General features: G+C 49.2%; 1 protein-coding gene across 2 annotated transcripts in view; it reads right to left on the bottom strand.

Annotated features, from left to right (window-relative positions):
- Positions 1-388: 388 nt before the first annotated feature.
- The window catches only part of ENGASE (endo-beta-N-acetylglucosaminidase), a 127,958-nt gene continuing 108,224 nt past the window's right edge, over positions 389-20,122 (bottom strand). The window contains exon 15 of one of the 2 annotated variants that reach the window (XM_075349677.1): positions 389-10,173. In XM_075349677.1, coding sequence (XP_075205792.1) covers positions 9,778-10,173 — 396 coding nt within the window. In that variant the 3' untranslated portion in view covers positions 389-9,777. Of the gene's footprint in view, positions 10,174-15,633; positions 15,820-20,122 lie in introns of those variants that run through there. The other variant, XM_075349678.1, reaches the window with a different exon arrangement.

The raw sequence follows: 20,122 nt of genomic DNA on the forward strand, positions 1-20,122 counted from the left end.
TTTTTTTTTCCCCTCAACCTAATCCTAGCTTTATTCATACACACAACTGTGTACAGTGGTTTCGATCCGCACCAAAATCCGCATCAAATTCCGCACCAAAAACGGATACAAAAACGCACCAAAGTTTTGGTGTGTTTTTCTGGGAGATACCGCACCATCTTATGTCCATGGGCACATAGCGTTCATGTTTTAATGTCAATGTTGAGGAATGAAGCTTCTTAAGGTACAGAACATCAATATTAATTTAAAGCTCAAGTTTTTCTGTTTGTGTCTTGCCAGACAAATCATAAGTGGACTAATGGTAATTAATGTTCTTTGGTGAACAACGCAAGATTTTCATGAGCTTGTCTGAACTTAGCATTACAGCCATACTAGAAATGTAAACAAATACATTACAAAAACTTTTATTATGAAATATTATAGCTGGTCACATAAGAAATAGCACTTTGCACAATTCCATAATAAATTGTAATATTTCAACTGTGGGATCGCTAAACTGGATAAGTACATGCTACAAATGAACCTGTCATTTGTATATTACTCAAAAGAAATGATTTTTTTTTTCTTAAAAACAGTCATTGTGACATTTCGTGCAGTAAAATGCATATTTCCCACACTTTTGTACATTAAGAGTAAACTAAAATACCAAAGTTTACCTTTCAGAGGTTCTGAAAAAGTAAAAAAGAATTGCTATTCATGTGTTACTGAAACAAAAAATGATGGGAAGGGGAAATGTGAGAGGACTGACAATTAATGAGACCACAATCACTTATTTATCCATACGTGGCATACAAAAACATCTTAGAAAGGACATTATAGAAAAAGAAACTCTTGTGCAGAGGTTTTCTTTATACTTAAAAAAATGGCATAAAGTACACCAGATATGTATCAAATAATTTATAATTTCAGATTTGCATAAAAAACTGTAATATAACTTAGAACTTAAAAGAGCACATATCTGACCACCTATCGCAGCCACATGCAGTGGAGGAGGCTGTATGCGAGCTGCCATTTTTACTAAATTCTACAGGAGTTATGAAGACAGATGGGCCAGTAACTGTCTTAAAAATAACATCTTCAATAAAACTCACTTTGTTTAGCGATTTCCATTCACGGATGTATAAAACATATTGTAGGGTGATTCTATGTAGATACAACAGCAGGGAGAATTGCATTATAGCTTTTCGGGTATAATATTTTATACTTAATATATTATATTCATTGACAATCAGGCAGCTATTTCACTACCAAGTCCCTGCTAAACATATACACTGTGTGCAGAATTATTAGGCAAGTATTATTGATCAACAACTATGTTCTCAATCAACCCAAAAGACTCAAATATCAAAGCTTAATATTTTTGGAAGTTGGAGTGTTTTTTTTTTTAGTTTTGGCTATCTTAGGAGGATATCTGTTTGTGCAGGTAACTATTATGCGGGAGTCACACGAGACGATATATCGTGCGATATGTCGGCGGGGTCACGTCGTAAGTGACGCACATCCCCGGCATCGTTTGATATATCGTAGCGTGTGACAGCTACGAGCGACGGTGAACGAGCAAAAATACTCACCTTATCGTTGCTAGTTGACACGTCGCTCATTTTCAAAAAGTTGTTTCTTCTTCTCTGCGCCGGTTGTTCATCGTACCCGGGGCAGCACACATCGCTCCGCGTGACACCCCAGGAACGATCAACACAGCTTACCTGCGTCCCGCCGGCAATGCAGAAGGAAGGAGGTGGGCAGAATGTTTAAGTTTACGCTGTGTGACGTCGCTGTGACGCCGAACGTCCCTCCCACTTCAGGAAGTGGATGTTCGCCGCCCACAGCGATGTAGCTCAGCAGATAAGTACGTGTGACGGGGGTTTAACGACTTTGTGCGCCATGGGCAACTAATTGCCCATGACACACAAACGACGAGGGCGGGTGCGATCGCACGATATATCGTCTCGTGTGACGCCCGCATTACTGTGCACAATTATTAGGCAACTTAATAAAAACCAAATATTCCCATCTCACTTGTTTATTTTTACCAGGTAAACCAATATAACTGCACAAAATTTAGAAATAAAAAACATTTGACATGCAAAAACAAAACCCAAAAAAATTAGTGACCAATATAGCCATCTTTCTTTATGATGACACTCAACAGCCTACCATCCATAGATTCTGTCAGTTGCTTGATCTGTTTACGATCAACATTGCGTGCAGCAGCCACCACAGCCTCCAGACACTGTTCCGAGAGGTGTACTGTTTTCCCTTCCTGTAGATCTCACATTTTATGAGGGACCACAGGTTCTCTGAAATATGGCCAAACTGGTGGCAAATGGCATCTTCACGCTTGATTTTCCTCAATTCATGGGCAGTTATTTAGCGCCTTTTTTGCCCAACACGCTTCTTGCGACTCTGTTGGCTATTTGCTATGAAACGCTTGATTGTTTGGTGATCACGCTTCAAAAGTTTGGCAATTTCAAGACTGCTGCATCCCTCTGCAAGACATCTCACAATTTTGGACTTTTCAAATCTCTCTTCTGACCCATTTTGCCAAAGGAAAGGAAGTTGCCTAATAATTAAGCACACCTTATATAGGGGGTTGATGTCATTACACCTCACCCCTCCTCATTACAGAGATGCACATCATCTGATTTACTTAATTGGTTGTTGGCTTTCAAGCCTATACAGCTTGGAGTAGGACATGTATAAAAATTATCATGTGATCAAAATACTAATTTGCCTAATAATTCTACACACAGTGTTCAAGAGTCTGATGGACTCAAAATGGACAAAGCAGAACGGACCAGGCCTGCAGTCCTGTGTGAAACAAATACAGTTGTAAACTGAGCAACCAAAAATAAATCTATGAATAGACGGGAACATGGGCAAGAGATTAAAATTCTAGGATCCAAATAAAATATTGCCTATATAAATCTCTCAGAAGACAATGTCTCAAACAACAGCATTCAGTTGAGACATAGAAAAGCCGCAGAGCCTTCAAAGATAGGCGACTAGATTAATACATGGTGTGGGAGGACCGACTTATAATGAGGATTTGGAAAATATAAAAGGAGATCTTAACCACATGTAATATATATGCGGTGCCTATAAAGAATTGGTATTCAAGGAACAGAGGAGTCTTCAGGAAAGGAATTCTTTCCAGTTAAATGTGTATATCCAACACATTATGGCATATTCACAAGATAAGCTCTAAAATGTATGATAGATGCTACTACTGCACCTACCTACTGCTGAGATCAACATCTATCTAGTGAATTGGGTCTCATTGCCGAATATTGAGTGAGAGTGATAAGAGATCTGCATCTATCACAAATTTATGGCAAATTTAGTGGATATTCCATAAATGTACAATATTTTCAAAATTCTGTAAAAAAGAGAATTTTGTTACTTACCATAAATACTTTTTCTTATAGTTCCGTATTGGGAGACCCAGACCATGGGTGTTTAGCTTCTGCCTCCGGAGGACACACAAAGTACTACACTAAAAAGTGTAGCTCCTCCCTCTGAGCTTATACACCCCCTGGTGAGCAGACCCAGCCAGTTTAGTGCAAAAGCTGAAAGAGAATAGCCACCCACAAGTAGAACCGAGTAAGAACCGGAACAACCGGAGACTCTGTCCACGACAACAGCCGGTGATAACACACGGAACAAGAAAATTGCCAACAGGCAACAGGGAGGGAGCTGGGTCTCCCAATACGGAACTATAAGAAAAAGAATTTACGGTAAGTAACAAAATTCTCTTTTTCTTCATCGTTCCTTTGGGAGACCCAGACCATGGGACGTTCCAAAGCTGTCCCTGGGTGGGAATAAACAGAAAAAACTAAGAAGTAGGCGGAGCCTAACTTCACAAGTGGGCGACAGCCGCCTGAAGGATGCGTCTGCCCAAGCTCGCATCTGCCGAAGAATGAGCATGCACTTGGTAGTGCTTCGAAAAGGTATGCAGGCTAGTCCAAGTGGCAGCCTGACAGACTTGTTGAGCCGTAGCCTGGTGCCTAAAAGCCCAAGAGGCACCGACAGCTCTGGTCGAGTGTGCTTTGATCCCCGGCGGGGGAGGCACCTGAGTACTCTGGTAGGCGTCCAAAATGGTCGATCTAATCCAACGGGCCAAGGTCGGCTTAGAGACCCTAAGCAGAGAGACCCTTGCGCCGCCCTGTGGTTAGCACAAAAAGAGAGGTGCACCGCCTAAGAGCAGCGGTGCGAGCCACATAAATCCGGAGAGCACGCACCAGATCTAGAGTATGCAGCGCTTTCTCAAAGCGATGAACAGGGGCCGGACAGAAGGAAGGCAAGGAAATAGCCTGGTTAAGGTGGAAGGGAGAGACCACCTTAGGAAGAAAGTCCGGGGTCGGACGGAGAACTACTTTGTCTTGGTGAAAAACCAAAAAAGGTGACTCCGAGGAGAGCGCAGCCAAATCAGAGACTCTCCTGAGAGAAGTTATGGCAACTAGAAAGGCCACCTTTTGAGAAAGACGATACAAAGAAACCTCCCTAAGAAGCTCAAAGGGGGGCTTCTGCAATACCGTGAGGACCAAGTTAAGATCCCAGGGATCCAAGGGCCGCCGATAAGGCGGAATGATGTGAGACGCACCTTGCATGAAGGTGCGGATCTGAGCCAGCCGGGCGAGACGCCGCTGGAACAGCACTGATAGAGCTGAGACTTGTCCCCTGAGAGAGTTGAGAGACAGTCCTAGCTGCAGACCGGACTGTAAAAAAGACAGAAGGGTCGGCAACGAAAATGGCCAAGGAGAATGGCCGGAAGAGCGACACCAGGAAAGGAAAATTTTCCAAGTCCTGTGATAGATCTTGACGGAGGAAGACTTACGGGCCCGAGTCATAGTGGAGATGACTTCAGGAGGAATACCAGAAGCCGTCAAAATCCAGGACTCAAGAGCCACACCGTTAATTTGAGTGCCGCAGAATTCGGGCGGAAAAACGGACCTTGCGAGAGCAGGTCTGGACGGTCCGGAAGATGCCATGGCATCTCCACGGACAGTTGGAGCAGGTCCGGATACCAAGCTCGCCTGGGCCAGTCCGGTGCAATGAGGATGACTCGACGGCCCTCCATTCTGATCTTGCGCAGGACTCTGGGCAAGAGAGCTAGACGGGGAAACACGTAGGACAGACGAAACTGGGACCAGTCTTGAACCAGAGCGTCTGCGGCGAAGGCCTGAGGATCGTGGGAGCGAGCCACTTAACCGGAACCTTGTTGTTGTGACGGGATGCCATTAGGTCCACGTCCGGAGTGCCCCACTTGCGGCAGATTGACTGAAACACTGCCGGGTGCAGAGACCACTCGCCACCGTCCACGGATTGACGGCTGAGATAATCTGCCTCCCAGTTTTCTACGCCAGGGATGTGGACTGCGGATATGGTGGACTTGGAGTCCTCCGCCCATTGAAGAATGCGTTGGACCTCCAACATTGCCAGGCGGCTGCGTGTCCCGCCTTGGTGATTGATGTAGGCAACCGCTGTCGCGTTGTCTGACTGGACTCGAATGTGCCTGCCCGCCAACAGGTGGTGAAAGGCTAGGAGAGCTAGAAGCACAGCTCTGGTTTCCAGCACATTGATTGAAAGGGCTGACTCGGACGGAGTCCAAGTGCCCTGTCCTCTGTGGTGGAGATGTACCGCTCCCCAGCCGGATAGGATGGCATCCGTGGTGAGAATCACCCAGGACGGAGCCAGGAAGGAGCGCCCTTGGGACAGGGAGAGGGGTCGAAGCCACCACTGAAGAGAGGTCCTGGTCCGTGGCGACAGAGCCACTAACGTCTGTAAGGAGCAAGGCCGCTTGTCCCAACAGAGGAGAATGTCCAGCTGCAGAGGACGCAGATGGAACTGGGCAAAGGGAACCGCCTCCATGGAAGCCACCATTTGACCCAGCACCTGCATCAGGCGCCTGAGGGAATAACGGCGGGGCCTCAGGAGAGAGCGCACCGCTAGCCGGAGAGACTGCTGTTTGATTAAGGGCAACTTCACAAGTGCCGGCAAAGTCTCGAACTGCATCCCTAGGTACGCGAGACTCTGGGTCGGAGTCAGAGTGGATTTGGGAAGATTGACAATCCACCCGAATTGGGCTAGGGTGGCGAGAGTGAGCGAAACACTCCGCTGACAGTCTGCGCTGGATGGACCATTGACCAGAAGGTCGTCCAGATAAGGAAGCACTGCTAACCCCTGGAGGTGCAGGACCGCAATCACTGCCGCCATGACCTTGGTGAATACCCGAGGGGCCGTGGCTAACCCGAAGGGGAGAGCCACGAATTGGAAATGATCCTCTCCTATCGCAAAACGTAACCAACGCTGATGTGACACTGCGATTGGCACATGTAGATAGGCATCTCTGATGTCGATGGACGCCAGGAACTCCCCTTGGGTCATAGAGGCAATGACTGATCGCAGAGACTCCATGCGAAAATGCCGCACCCGGACATGCTTGTTGAGAAGCTTGAGATCAAGGATAGGCCGGAAGGTACAGTCCTTTTTTGGAACTAGAAAGAGATTTGAGTAAAAACCTCTGAACCGTTCCTGATCGGGAACTGGGACAATCACTCCGTTTGCCTGCAAGGACGCCACACCCTGCGAGAAGGCGGCAGCCTTGGAGCAGGGGGGAGTTGAGAGAAAAAATCTGTTTGGAGGGCTGGAAGAGAATTCTATCCTGTAGCCGTGAGATATGATGTCTCTCGCCCACTGATCGGAGACCTGATTTAACCAAGCGTCGCCAAAGTGGGAGAGCCTGCCACCGACTAAGGACGTGGCTGAAGCGGGCCGTGAGTCCTGAGGAAGCTGCCTTAGTGGCAGAACCTCCTGCGGTCTTCTGCGTACGCGCTTTTGGGCGCCAGTTGGATTTCTGATCCTTGGCTGAGTTAGCGGACGAGGCAGAAGGCTTAGAGGATGACCAGTTGGAGGAACGAAAGGAACGAAACCTCGATTGATTCCTACCCTGGGCGGGTTTCCTGGTCTTAGTTTATGGCATGGAAGTACTCTTCCCGCCAGTAGCTTCTTTAATGATTTCATCCAGCTGTTCACCAAACAGCCGTGAACCAGCGAAAGGGAGCCCAGCAAGAAACTTCTTGGAAGAAGCATCTGCCTTCCACTCTCGAAGCCACAAAATCCTGCGGATAACAAGAGAATTAGCTGAAGCCACCGCAGTGCGGTGAGCAGCCTCTAGCATGGCAGACATGGCATAAGATGAAAAGGCTGAAGCCTGAGCATTTAAGGTAACCATCTCAGGCATAGATTCCTTGGTGAGGGAATGCATCTCCTCTAGAGAAGCAGAGATGGCTTTGAGAGCCCACACTGCTGCAAAAGTCGGGGAAAACGCGGCCCCCGCAGCTTCGTACACAGATTTGGCCAGAAGGTCAATCTGACGGTCAGTGGAATCCTTAAGGGAGGTGCCGTCAGCCACCGACACAACGGTCCGGGCTGATAGACCCTCCGGTGTCTAGGCTACCTTTGGGGAGTGAGACCACTCCTTGACCACCTCAGGTGGAAATGGAAACCGGTCATCAGAACCACGCTTTGGAAAGCGTTTGTCAGGGCAGGCCCTGGGTTTGGTCACAGCGGTCTGAAAACTAGAGTGGTTAAAGAACACACTCTTCACTCTCTTAGGCGAGGTAAACTGAGGTTTTTCTGCCAAAGAGAGTTGCTCCTCTGATACTGGCGGATTGAGATCCAGCACAGAATTAATAGAAGCAATCAAATCAATAAGATCTGAGTCACCCTCAGAGAAATCGATGGGATACATAGCCTCCGAGCCCCCAGTGAGGGCATCCTCCTCATCTTGAGAGTCAGCTCTTGAGACAGAGCCGTGGGATGAGGAGGGGGAGGAAACCCTGCGCCTTCTCTTAGAAGGACGGGGTCTGGGATCAGATGATGAATCCTCCGTGAGCTCTGATGGACGGAGGTCAGAGGATAGGAGTCCTCTGTCAAGAGTATTAGAGGCACCCTGAGAGGGGGGCTGATGCATATTCATCAAAGTCCTGGGCAAAAGTCCCATGGACTCAGCAAATGACTGGGATATGGACCTAGAAAAGGACTCTACCCAGGCCGGGGATTCAATCACAGGTGCAGCAGCAGCCTGAGAGACCACTGGGGGTGAGACTCCAGGCTGTGGCACCGCCAAGTTAGAGCAACCATCACAGTGTGGATAAATGCTCGGCTCAGGCAGCAGGAGCTTACATGCAGTGCATGCAGAATAAAGCTTTGGAGCCTTGCTCCTTGTGTGAGACATGCTGCTGGAGTGGGGGCTTTGCAGAGAATGAACCCCAGGGAGAATATACAGAGGTCCACAACCGGAGACCGGCTGTGGCTTACCAGACCGCTGAGCGCGGTGTTGTGTGCCCTCCAGATCCCGAAGCCCGGTCCCCAAGAGCGCAGCACCTCAGCAGAGATGCAGAATGCAGGATGTCCCAGAGCAGAGTGAACTCTGCCTGAGAAATGAGAGGGGGCGGGACTAGGGGCGTTCCTATAAAAGAGCGGGAACTGGAGGGCTATAGAGCCCTGCAGGGAAGGAGGGACGCCCCAGCAGTGGGGAGTGTCCCTCCCCTGTGTAGAACGGCTGCCGGGAGGAGCCGAACCTGTCCCTCTGCATGAGTGACATGCGAGGGCAGGGAAAAGCTAGAGAACCCGCCGGAAAAGTTAAAACAATCACATACAGCATACTCTCCCCTTACAATAAAGAACCGGGACCCCCAACATAAACGTCTCAGGTACTTAGCTGCTGAGACGCAGGGCCATGTCCCTGGGGATGAGTGCTCCGGTCCAACAGAATCCTCAAGGGGCTGTGGATGGAGACCGGACTCCTGCCAGGCATGGAGACCGTGCTGGCTCCCACTTCAAGCCAGAGCCCAGAAGGGATGGTGAAGGAGCGCGGCATGTAAGGCTGCAGCCTTGTAAATCAACCTTAACAACACCGCCAACACAGTGGGGTGAGAAGGGACGTGCCGGGAGTCCAGACATGGACCCGCTTTTCTTCAAACTCTTTCCAAAAGTCAAACAAATCAGATGAGAATGCATGTGTGGATGTTTGCCTCCTGACACAAAGCAATAAACTGGCTAGGACTGGCTACCAGGGGGTGTATAAGCTCAGAGGGAGGAGCTACACTTTTTAGTGTAGTACTTTGTGTGTCCTCCGGAGGCAGAAGCTAAACACCCATGGTCTGGGTCTCCCAAAGGAACGATAAAGAAAAGGTGCCCGTATAATTAGATAGTAGGTGGTAAATACTCATTTGACCAACAGCTGTCCCCCCCAGCTCCTCCATAATGTCTGTCTCAGCTGAGTGTGCATTTGTCTTCAATACCAGACACCACCAGCAGGGTCTTATCTCCCAAGGTGGAGTTGGAAGGTCTGAACACCTGTTAGATATCCTGCAGAAATTGCAGGGTTTGGTTGGATATAATCCATTATCTGCGGGGCCAGTCAGACTAGATAAAACTATGGAAAGTCATATTCCAGAATATATAAAAAGAGCAAACAAACTGCTAGAGACTTATCTAGTAATACTTGTCATAAATTACTAGAATTATATTAACTCCTATATAATTGCTCTGAAAACTGATAAACATGAGATATATGTGTTCTTTCAACCTAAGTGATTACAGCATATAGCGTACAATGATGGATATCTGAATTTGTAGTAGTATTAATATATAGCATAACTATGGACTTTAATTCCTTTTCTTGTATAGTTACTAGTACAGGTACATTTCATTTTAAAGAAAAAAAAAAAATCATCCCGTTTATTTATGTGCTAAAAAAAAGTGCATTATATGTTAGACTTCAGTGTGCGTCTGCTCCACAAATTCCAGGGCCAGATGCCCCCACACTGGAGGTAAGACTTCCACAGTATCCTTATTAACAGGCTGGACGGTAAACTCGATTCTGCCAGGAGCTGATGGGCATGGATTTGGTACAGCTAGATCAACCACACGGTAAATGCAAGCATGCGCCAACCCAAGAAGATGAGGCTGTGCGTCTGGCGCTCGATGACATGTAACACCACGACTGTATATGCGAAAGTGGCGAATGTTGTCCATAGAATGGCTCCAGTGGAGGGTTAAACTAACAAACAGCTGATTGGTCTGCTGGTCCCTTCGCCAATGTATATGAGTCAAGGTGAGGTCAGAAGGCTGTAAAGGCCGTTGTAGAGGTAGAGAAGCATCTAAAAGCTACAACAGAGTAAAGAGCACAGTTAATGTCTTGTATTACATTATAACACTATACTGCACGATTTGCTTTATTATCTCTAGCATACACCTAGAAGAAGCTAATGTGAAACACTCATTGGGGCATGCAAGTATTGCTGTCTGAAACATAACTGAAAACATTCCACTAATAAAAACAACAGTAGTGGTATAACCAATACTACAATCTAAACCCAAAAGACATGTCAAATCTAATGGATGATTAGCCCAAGAGAACGATAAGAAATAAACCACCAGTAATAAATATGTAAAGAAATATAAATTTATTGATTATGAAAAAAAATAATAACATAACTATATTTTTGGGTTGTCACGTGTGTCAGGTTTTCCTTGAAATTATTTTTAGCAGACCTTTCTATTATATGTTATTAATTATTCATTATCAATAAACTAAATATATTTCTTTTCATATTTATTACCAGTAGTTTGCTATGTCTTTCTTGGACTAATCATCTATTAGATGGACATATGTTTTTAGTTTAGAAGCATCACTGTCTGATGTGTATTATTTAGCGGCTTTGTTACCTCATTTGCTTACATTGTAGGTTTTCTGTTGGACACTTGGCCAGTGCTTTGGTACGCTAATCTGCTACTTTATTGGGAATAGGTATTATGTATTCTTAGTAGTTTCATCCATGGGGCCCTGCCACGACTGGCTGGGACAGTGAAGTCACATGACTTCTCAATTGACACCAGTTTTTTTTCCTCAAGACTAAAGGGTGCTTTACACGCTGCGATATCGGTACCGATATCGCTAGCGAGCGTACCAGCCCCCGTCGGTTGTGCGACACGGACAAATCGCTGCCCGTGTCGCACAACATCGCTTACACCCGTCACACATACTTCCCTGCCTAGCGACGTCGCTGTGACCGGCGAACCGCCTCCTTTCTAAGGGGGCAGTTAGTTCGGAGTCATAGCACGTCACTAAGCGGCCGCCCAATAGCAGAGGAGGGGCGGAGATGAGCGGGACGAACATGCCGCCCACCTACTTCCTTCCTCATTGCCGGGGGGACGCAGGTAAGGTGAGTTTCCTCGTTCCTGCGGTGTCACACAAAACGATGTGTGCTGCCGCAGGAACGACAAACAACCTCGCTACTCACCTGTCAACGATTTTTGGTGTTGGCGCGACCTCTCCAATACCAACGATTTTTACCTTTTTAGCGATCGTTTTAGGTCGCTCAGAGGTGTTACACGCTGCGATGTCACTAACGACGCCGGATGTGCGTCACAAACACAGTGACCCCGACGATATATCGTTAGCGATGTCGAAGCGTGTAAAGCACCCTTTAGACCCTGTACGCACTAGAAAAATGAAATTTTCTTAAGAAAATTACGCAGGGTCTGAAAGATTACCGCACCTGCATGAAAAAAAAAAACAAAAAAAAAAAACGCAAAAAATCTGCACCGAAATCCGCATGCGGTATGTTGCGGATTGTTGCGGAATTGCCACAGGTTGTTCCCTGCGGGATTTCACACTTTTCCCTGCTCCTGCTGTCCGTGGTGCTGAAGTCTCCGGGCCGTGCTTTTGTCCCACCCGGCTGCCTCCGGCACTCTGCTGTTTGCGGGTCAGCTGTGCACTGCATATGCATGAGCCGGCCTGGAAGCAGGAGAGCAGTGTCCGGAGGCAGCCTCGCAGGAGAAGGCGAGTATAAGATCAGCAGTGACTTCAGTCAGCTGATGTGCAGTGACCGCTGGAGTCCTCCACCTGTCACTGCAAAGCACATCAGTGAAGTCACTTCACTTGCATCCTGACCCTCACAGTGAGCAGTCATGGTCTATGGCGCTCACTATGAGTGCCAGGTGTAGCAGAGCTGGAAGCGTCGTGGGACATCTTGTGGATTACATCGGACATGGAGGGCTGGTTATTAGGGTTTAATAAAGTGGTGAAAGAGGGGGCTTTTTTCTCTTTTATTTCAAATAAAGGATTATTGGGGTGTTTGTGCTTATTTACTTTCACTTACAGTTTAGTGATGAGGGGGTGTCATATAGACGTCTGCCATCATTAAACTAGGACTTAGTGGCAGCTATGGGCTGCTGCCATTAACTACTGCATTACCCAGATTGCCACCACATTACGGCAACGGGAAGATGCAGCAATTCCGGACGGCTGCTGGCTGATATTTTTTAGGCTGGGGGGCTCCCAATTCCATGGGGCTCCCTACCTTGAGAATACCAGCCCCCAGCTGTGAGGCTTTATCCTAGCTGGTTATCAAAATTGGGGGGGGGGGGGGGGGGGGGGCGCACGTCGTTTTTTTAAATGTATTTATTTTACTGTACGCTATAGACCCATCCACCGGCAGCTGTGATTGGTTGCACTGAGAGAGCTGTCACTCAGTGTGGGGGGGGTGTCTGCCTGCAACCAATCACAGCTACCGGTGAGCAGGGAAGGAGTGAATACGAGTTGGAATAATGAGCCGGCTCTGGAAGATGAAAGCAGTGTGACAGCTGCCCGGTCATCGGTGAGTAGGAAGCGCTTGCTCCTACCCCTTTGGGCCAGATTCTGTTCCCCATAAACTCTATATGGGTTGCAGCATCTGTCCAGATACCGGGGATCAATCCTCAGCCGACCCAGAGTCAGCAGGTGATTGATCTGCCAGCCCTCGAAACCGCAGGGACCTGCGGAAAAGAAGGGACATGCAATTGTTTTTGCTCCGGGAATCCCGCAGCAAAACATGCAGCTGTCAAAATCCGCATAGTGCACACAGCATTTTTTTTCCCCATAGGATTTGCTGGTGAATCACTGCAGAGATGTTATGAACATTTTCTGCAGTGAAACATGCAGCAAATCCGCAGGAAATCTGCGGCAAAAACCGGCAAGTGCGCACAGGGTCTAAAGCTGGATTTACACGCTGCAACATCGCTAGCGATGTCGCGAGCGATAGCACCCGCATACGCTGGTGGCGCGTCACGGGGTGATCACTGCCGTAGCGAACAATATCGCTACGGCAGCGTCACACGCAATTACCTGTTCACAGACGTCGCTGTGGCCGCCGAACACTCTCTCCTTTAAGGGCGAGGTTCGTTCTTCGTCACAATGGCGTCACTAAGCGGCCGCCCAATAAAAGCGGAGGGGTGGAGATGAGCGGCCGGAACATCCCGCCCACCTCCTTCATTCCTCATTGCCGGCGGCCGCATGTACGATGTTGTTCCTCGTTCCTGCGGTGTCACACATAGCGATGTGTGCTGCCACAGGAACGACAAACAACCTGCGTTCCAAACGCGGAACGATTTTTTAAAAATGAACGACGTGTACACGACGAACGATTTGCCACCTTTTTGCGATTGTTACTGATTGCAAAAAGGTGTCACACACAACTAGGCCGGATGTGCGTCCCCAACACCGTGAACCCGACGATAACTCGTTAGCGATATCGTTGTGTGTAAATGGGCCGTAAGTACATTTAAAAGATATATTTCGTCGGAGTCACGGTTTTCGTGACGCACTTCCGTCATCGTTAGCGACGTCGTTGCGTATGACACCAACAAGCGACTCCGAACGATCGTAAAAATAGCGAAAATCGTTGATACCTCGTTCATTTTCAAAATATTGTTCGTTGTTTAGAATGCAGCAGACATATTGCTACGTTTGACACCCTGCCAACGACGAACAACATCGTTAGTGCGTCCGTCATCAGCGATGCGGACGTGTCGTTACGAGCAATACTCCACGCCTCCTCCGCTCTGATTGGTGTCACGCCAGGGTGTAGGGTGTATGCTATGGACAATTATACGCCTCTGACATTGCCGGAATCGTTGGGAGGAATGCTGTGTGACGGTGTCCACACGAACGCCTTGGTCAAACAATATAAAATCGCTGAATGATGTAGCGTCGTTTACGAGATGTATACGTGTGACCGCTAGAAAACGACCTATGAGCGATCTCAGCAAATTGTAGCAACGATCTGGGCGTGTCACATCACGAACGAGATCGATAACGATAACGCTGTGTGTAAAGCAGCCTTTAGGCTATGTTCACACTGGGTGTTTTTGCAGCATTTTTTAGCTACAGATTTGCCCTAGTTTTATGCAAATCCATGCTAATAAAACACTGCTTTTTACAGTCCCAGCAAAGTCTATCAGATTTCTGAAATCTCATGCACACACACTAATCAGCTCCAGGATTTTCCTGATGGTTTTGTGAACCACCTCCAGTTTTGCTGCGTTATGAAGAGAATGAACATGTCAATTCTTTTCAGCGCTTTTGCCATGGTTTTTCAACCTAGTGACAGGTGGACTCACAGATACCTTGGATCGGCGGGTCTAAGTGGGTTAATAAAAAACCCGTTTCTAGACCAGAATTGATCCAGGAAATCTGGCTGGCACTTAATGGTGGTGGGGATAGGAGCAGGCGCACTATATTTACCAAATCACTGGCACGGCTGTACACTTCTTCAGCCCCTCCTCCACATCCCAGGCTGCTCATTACCTTCATGACATATTCACTGCTTTCATCTGTGATTGGTTGCAGTCAGAGTTGCCACTAGCCTGTGTGCATCTGACTGCAATCAATCACAGGCCCAGTCTGCGGGTCTATTGTACAGAGAATGAATGAGCCGAGTATTCAGCAGTGATCATCTCACTTAGGCTATTTACGGTCACAGCTGTGACCAGGAATCACTTGAGTGAAGTGATCGCTGATCGTGCGGCTCATTCATTCTCTGGAGCTCACAGCGGGCAGTCCTGTTCTATGGCCGCTCGCTGTGATCTTCAGATGTAGCAGAGTTGAATCGTCATGGGAACTTGTGGGAGGAGGTGGAGGAGGAGGAGGAGGAGAACATGGGGTCTCTCTTATTTTGATACACAGCCTGCAGCCTGTAGCCGAATTCTTTATCTGTGCTGGATATCATAATATGGAGGGACACTACGTCAATTTTTATTTATTTATTTAATTTTTACTGTACGATTGGTTGCAGTCAGACGCTGTCACACAGGTTGGCGGCGTGTTTGACTGCAACTAATCACAGACTCCAGTAGGGAGGAGAAGCAGTGAATATGCATGAGGCTAATGAGCGGCACCGGCAGTAGTAGGGCCCGGAGGAGTAGGTACGGTTGAGCCTAGAGTGTATAGGTTCCTTCCAGTTTAGTGGGTGTGACCAGCTGGGTTAGTGAGCAGGCGATGTTTTCCCCCTTCCACTACAATCATGCTTCGCCCACCCCTTCCTCCTCATATGATAGGGGCCTGTTGAATGACATCATACCTGGAAGCAGCCTATACACTCTAGCATCTACCAAGCAGGTACAGCGAAGCTGCAGACTGGTATACGGCACTTGCTTTTTTACTTTTTTTTTTTTTAAACTACCCGAGTGCCGGATTCAGGTCAATTTCAGCCTGGCACAGCACTCGGGTACTTTTGAACCCCTGCTGGTCTGGACATCACAGAAGTGCAAAAAAAAAAGAAGGGAATTTTGTTTACTTACCGTAAATTCCTTTTCTTCTAGCTCCAATTGGGAGACCCAGACAATTGGGTGTATAGGCTATGCCTCCGGAGGCCGCACAAAGTATTACACTTAAAAGTGTAAAGCCCCTCCTCTTCTGCCTATACACCCCCCGTGCTCCCACGGGCTCCTCAGTTTTGGTGCAAAAGCAAGAAGGAGGAAAAAAATTATAAACTGGTTTAAAGTAAATTCAATCCGAAGGAATATCGGAGAACTGAAACCATTCAACATGAACAACATGTGTACACAAAAAAACAGGGGCGGGTGCTGGGTCTCCCAATTGGAGCTAGAAGAAAAGGAATTTACGGTAAGTAAACAAAATTCCCTTCTTCTTTGTCGCTCCATTGGGAGACCCAGACAATTGGGACGTCCAAAAGCAGTCCCTGGGTGGGTAAAATAATACCTCATAATAGAGCCGTAAAACGGCCCCTTCCTACAGGTGGGCAACCGCCGCCTGAAGGACTCGTCTACCTAGGCTGGCATCCGCCGAAGCATAGGTATGCACCTGATAGTGTTTCGTGAAAGTGTGCAGGCTCGACCAGGTAGCCGCCTGACACACCTGCTGAGCCGTAGCCTGGTGCCTCAAAGCCCAGGACGCGCCCACGGCTCTGGTAGAATGGGCCTAGAGCCCTGAGGGAACCGGAAGCCCAGCAGAACGGTAAGCTTCGAGAATTGGTTCCTTGATCCACCGAGCCAGGGTTGATTTGGAAGCCTGTGACCCTTTACGCTGGCCAGCGACAAGGACAAAGAGTGCATCCGAGCGGCGCAGGGGCGCCGTACGAGAAATGTAGAGTCTGAGTGCTCTCACCAGATCTAACAGGTGCAGATCCTTTTCACATTGGTGAACTGGATGAGGACAAAAGAGGGTAAGGAGATATCCTGATTGAGATGAAAAGGGGGATACCACCTTAGGGAGAAATTCCGTAACCGGACGCAGAACCACCTTGTCCTGGTGAAACACCAGGAAAAGGGCTTTGCACGACAACGCTGCTAGCTCAGACACTCTCCGAAGTGAAGTGACTGCTACTAGGAAAACCACTTTCTGCGAAAGGCGTGAGAGAGAAATATCCCTCATTGGATCGAATGGTGGTTTCTGAAGAACCATCAGCACCCTGTTCAGATCCCAGGGTTCTAACGGTCGCTTGTAAGGAGGAACGATGTGACAAACCCCCTGCAGGAACGTGCGTACCTGTGGAAGTCTGGCTAGGCGCTTCTGGAAAAACACAGAGAGCGCTGAGACTTGTCCCTTAAGGGAGCCGAGCGACAAACCCTTTTCCAGTCCAGATTGAAGGAAGGACAGAAAAGTGGGCAAGGCAAAAGGCCAGGGAGAAAAACCCCGAGCAGAGCACCACGACAGGAAAATTTTCCACGTCCTGTGGTAGATCTTGGCGGACGTTGGTTTCCTAACCTGTCTCATAGTCACAATGCCACGTTTGGCCGACCGTGAGATGCCACAGATCCGGGTACCACAACCTCCTCGGCCAGTCTGGAGCGACGAGGATGGCGCGGCGGCAGTCGGCCCTGATCGTGCGTAACACTCTGGGCAACAGTGCCAGCGGAGGAAACACATAAGGGAGTTGAAACTGCGACCAATCCTGAACTAAGGCGTCTGCCGCCAGAGCTCTGTGATCGTGAGATCGTGCCATGAATGCCGTGACCTTGTTGTTGTGCCGGGACGCCATTAGGTCGACGTCCGGCATCCCCCAGCGGCAACAGATCTCCTGAAACACGTCCGGGTGAAGGGACCATTCCCCTGCGTCCATGCCCTGGCGACTGAGAAAGTCTGCTTCCCAGTTTTCGACGCCCGGGATGTGAACTGCGGAGATGGTGGAGGCCGTGGCTTCCACCCACATCAAAATCCGCCGGACTTCCTGGAAGGCTTGCCGACTGCGTGTTCCGCCTTGGTGGTTGATGTAAGCCACCACTGTGGAGTTGTCCGACTGAATTCGGATCTGCTTGCCTTCCAGCCACTGCTGGAACACTTTTAGGGCAAGATACACTGCCCTGATCTCCAGAACATTGATCTGAAGCGAGGACTCTTGCTGAGTCCACGTACCCTGAGCCCTGTGGTGGAGAAAGACTGCTCCCCACCCTGACAGACTCGCGTCCGTCGTGACCACCTCCCAGGATGGGGGTAGGAAGGATTTCCCATGCGATAATGAAGTGGGAAGAAGCCACCACCGAAGGGAAGGTTTGGTTGCCTGAGAGAGGGAGACGTTCCTGTCGAGGGACGTCGGCTTCCTGTCCCATTTGCGTAGGATGTCCCAATGAAGAGGACGCAGGTGAAACTGCGCGAAAGGGACTGCCTCTATTGCTGCCACCATCTTCCCCAGGAAGTGCTGGGGTCTGTTCGGTTTGGGCTGGGGTAAGGATGTATCCTTTCCCTTGGATTGTTTGATGATTTCATCCAAACGTTCGCCAAACAATCGGTCGCCAGAAATTGGCAAACTGGTTAAGCGCTTTTTTGGAAGCAGAATCTGCCTTCCATTTCCGTAGCCACAAGGCCCTGCGGAGTACCACCGAATTGGCGGATGCAACCGCCGTACGGCTCGCAGAGTCCAGGACAGCATTAATAGCGTAAGACGCAAATGCCGACGTCTGTGTGGCTGCGTCAATTTGCGCTTGACCTGCTGAGATAGCTTGTAGCGCCCATACGGCTGCAAATGCTGGGGCAAAAGAAGCGCCGATAGCTTCATAGATGGATTTCAACCAGAGCTCCATCTGCCTGTGAGTGGCATCTTTGAGTGAAGCCCCATCTTCCACTGCAAGTATGGATCTAGCCGCCAGTCTAGGATCCACCTTGGGACACTGAGTCCAACCTTTGACCACGTCAGGGGAAAAAGGATAACGTGTATCCTTAAGGCGCTTAGAAAAAAACAAACGCTTATCAGGACAGGCACGGTGATTCTGGACTGCCTCTCTGAAATCAGAGTGGTCCAGAAACATACTCGGTGTACGCTTGGGAAACCTGAAACGGAATTTCTCCTGCTGAGAAGCTGACTCCTCCACTGGAGGAGCTGAGGGAGAAATATCCAACTTTGATTGATGGACGCAATAAGATCGTTCACTATGGCGTCCCCGTCAGGCGTATCAAGATTGAGAGCGGCCTCAGGATCAGAATCCAGATCAGCTGTCTCCGCTTCATCATCCAGAGATTCCCCCCGCTGAGACCCTGACCAATATGAAGATGTCGAGGGAATTTCCCAGCGAGCTCGCTTAGTCGGTCAGGGGCTGGGGTCTGTATCAGAGACCTCACCCTGGGATCTATGAGACACCCCGGGGGGACCTTGCTGGTCCAACTGAGGGGGGCCAGGGAGCAATGATTCAACAGTGCCCCTGTGCTGAGATACCGGTCTGGATTGCTCAGTGGATCCTGCCGGTAGCGGGGTCGTACATGCGGCGCAGGCAGCATAGTAAGTCTGTGGTTTGGCACCCCTGCCTTTTATGGGCGCCATGCTGTTGTCTTCCCTGAGCAACACAATATATAGCCAGAATCAACTGTGCACCATACAGTGTAAAGTATATCTTATAAACATATAATTTAAAATTACACTCCTGCACAAATGTGGCTAGCACCACAGGTGCTGCATACCACCCGCTTAAGCGGTTGTGAGGCCACCAGGGTCCCTGCCTGGGTCTGTCAGAATTTGTCCCCCTCTGCAGCGTTCAAGGAGCTGACAGGAATGGCTGCCGGCGTCCTGAGGAGAGGAGGGAGCCGTGGGCGTGACCCAGAGAGTGCGGGAACTGGTGCCACACTGTGCACAGTGAGGGGGGTGGAGTATGCAAAGCATGCTCCAGCCCTCATTGCTGCTCGTCCGTACAGCGTCCCGCCCTTCCCCTGCTTGTCAGGGCTGCGGGCGGGAGGAAGAAAGACTAGGCCGCAAAAAAGCCGGGGACTCGAGTAATAAGCGCGGCCGCGTGGAAGTCCCCGGCGCACTACAAGTCCCAGCCGCGCCTCAGTGTTAAACATGGCGGCGGCAATCAGCGCGGTAGTCCCCCTACATAAACACACTCAGCGACGCTGAGTGTGTAATGGCACATTTAACCCGGTCAGCGCCGCGGTCCCCGGTGCACTAGCACACCCAGCAATGCTGGAGTGTTGCTGTGCTCGGTCCCCACGGGGACACAGAGTACCTCCAAGTAGCAGGGCCATGTCCCTGAACGATACCCGGCTCCTATCCAGCAGGCTCCCAGGAGTTGTGGATGAAGCACGGTCTCAGTGCCTGGAGACCGATAGGATCCCACTTCACCCAGAGCCCTAAGGGGGATGGGGAAGGAAAACAGCATGTGGGCTCCAGCCTCCGTACCCGCAATGGATACCTCAACCTTAACAACACCGCCGACAAGAGTGGGGTGAGAAGGGAGCATGCTGGGGGCCCTATATGGGCCCACTTTTCTTCCATCCGACATAGTCAGCAGCTGCTGCTGACCCATCTATGGAGCTGTGCGTGCATGTCTGCCTCCTTCGCACAAAGCA

Source organism: Anomaloglossus baeobatrachus, chromosome 5 (assembly GCF_048569485.1).
Source record: "Anomaloglossus baeobatrachus isolate aAnoBae1 chromosome 5, aAnoBae1.hap1, whole genome shotgun sequence".
Lineage (NCBI taxonomy): Eukaryota > Metazoa > Chordata > Amphibia > Anura > Aromobatidae > Anomaloglossus > Anomaloglossus baeobatrachus.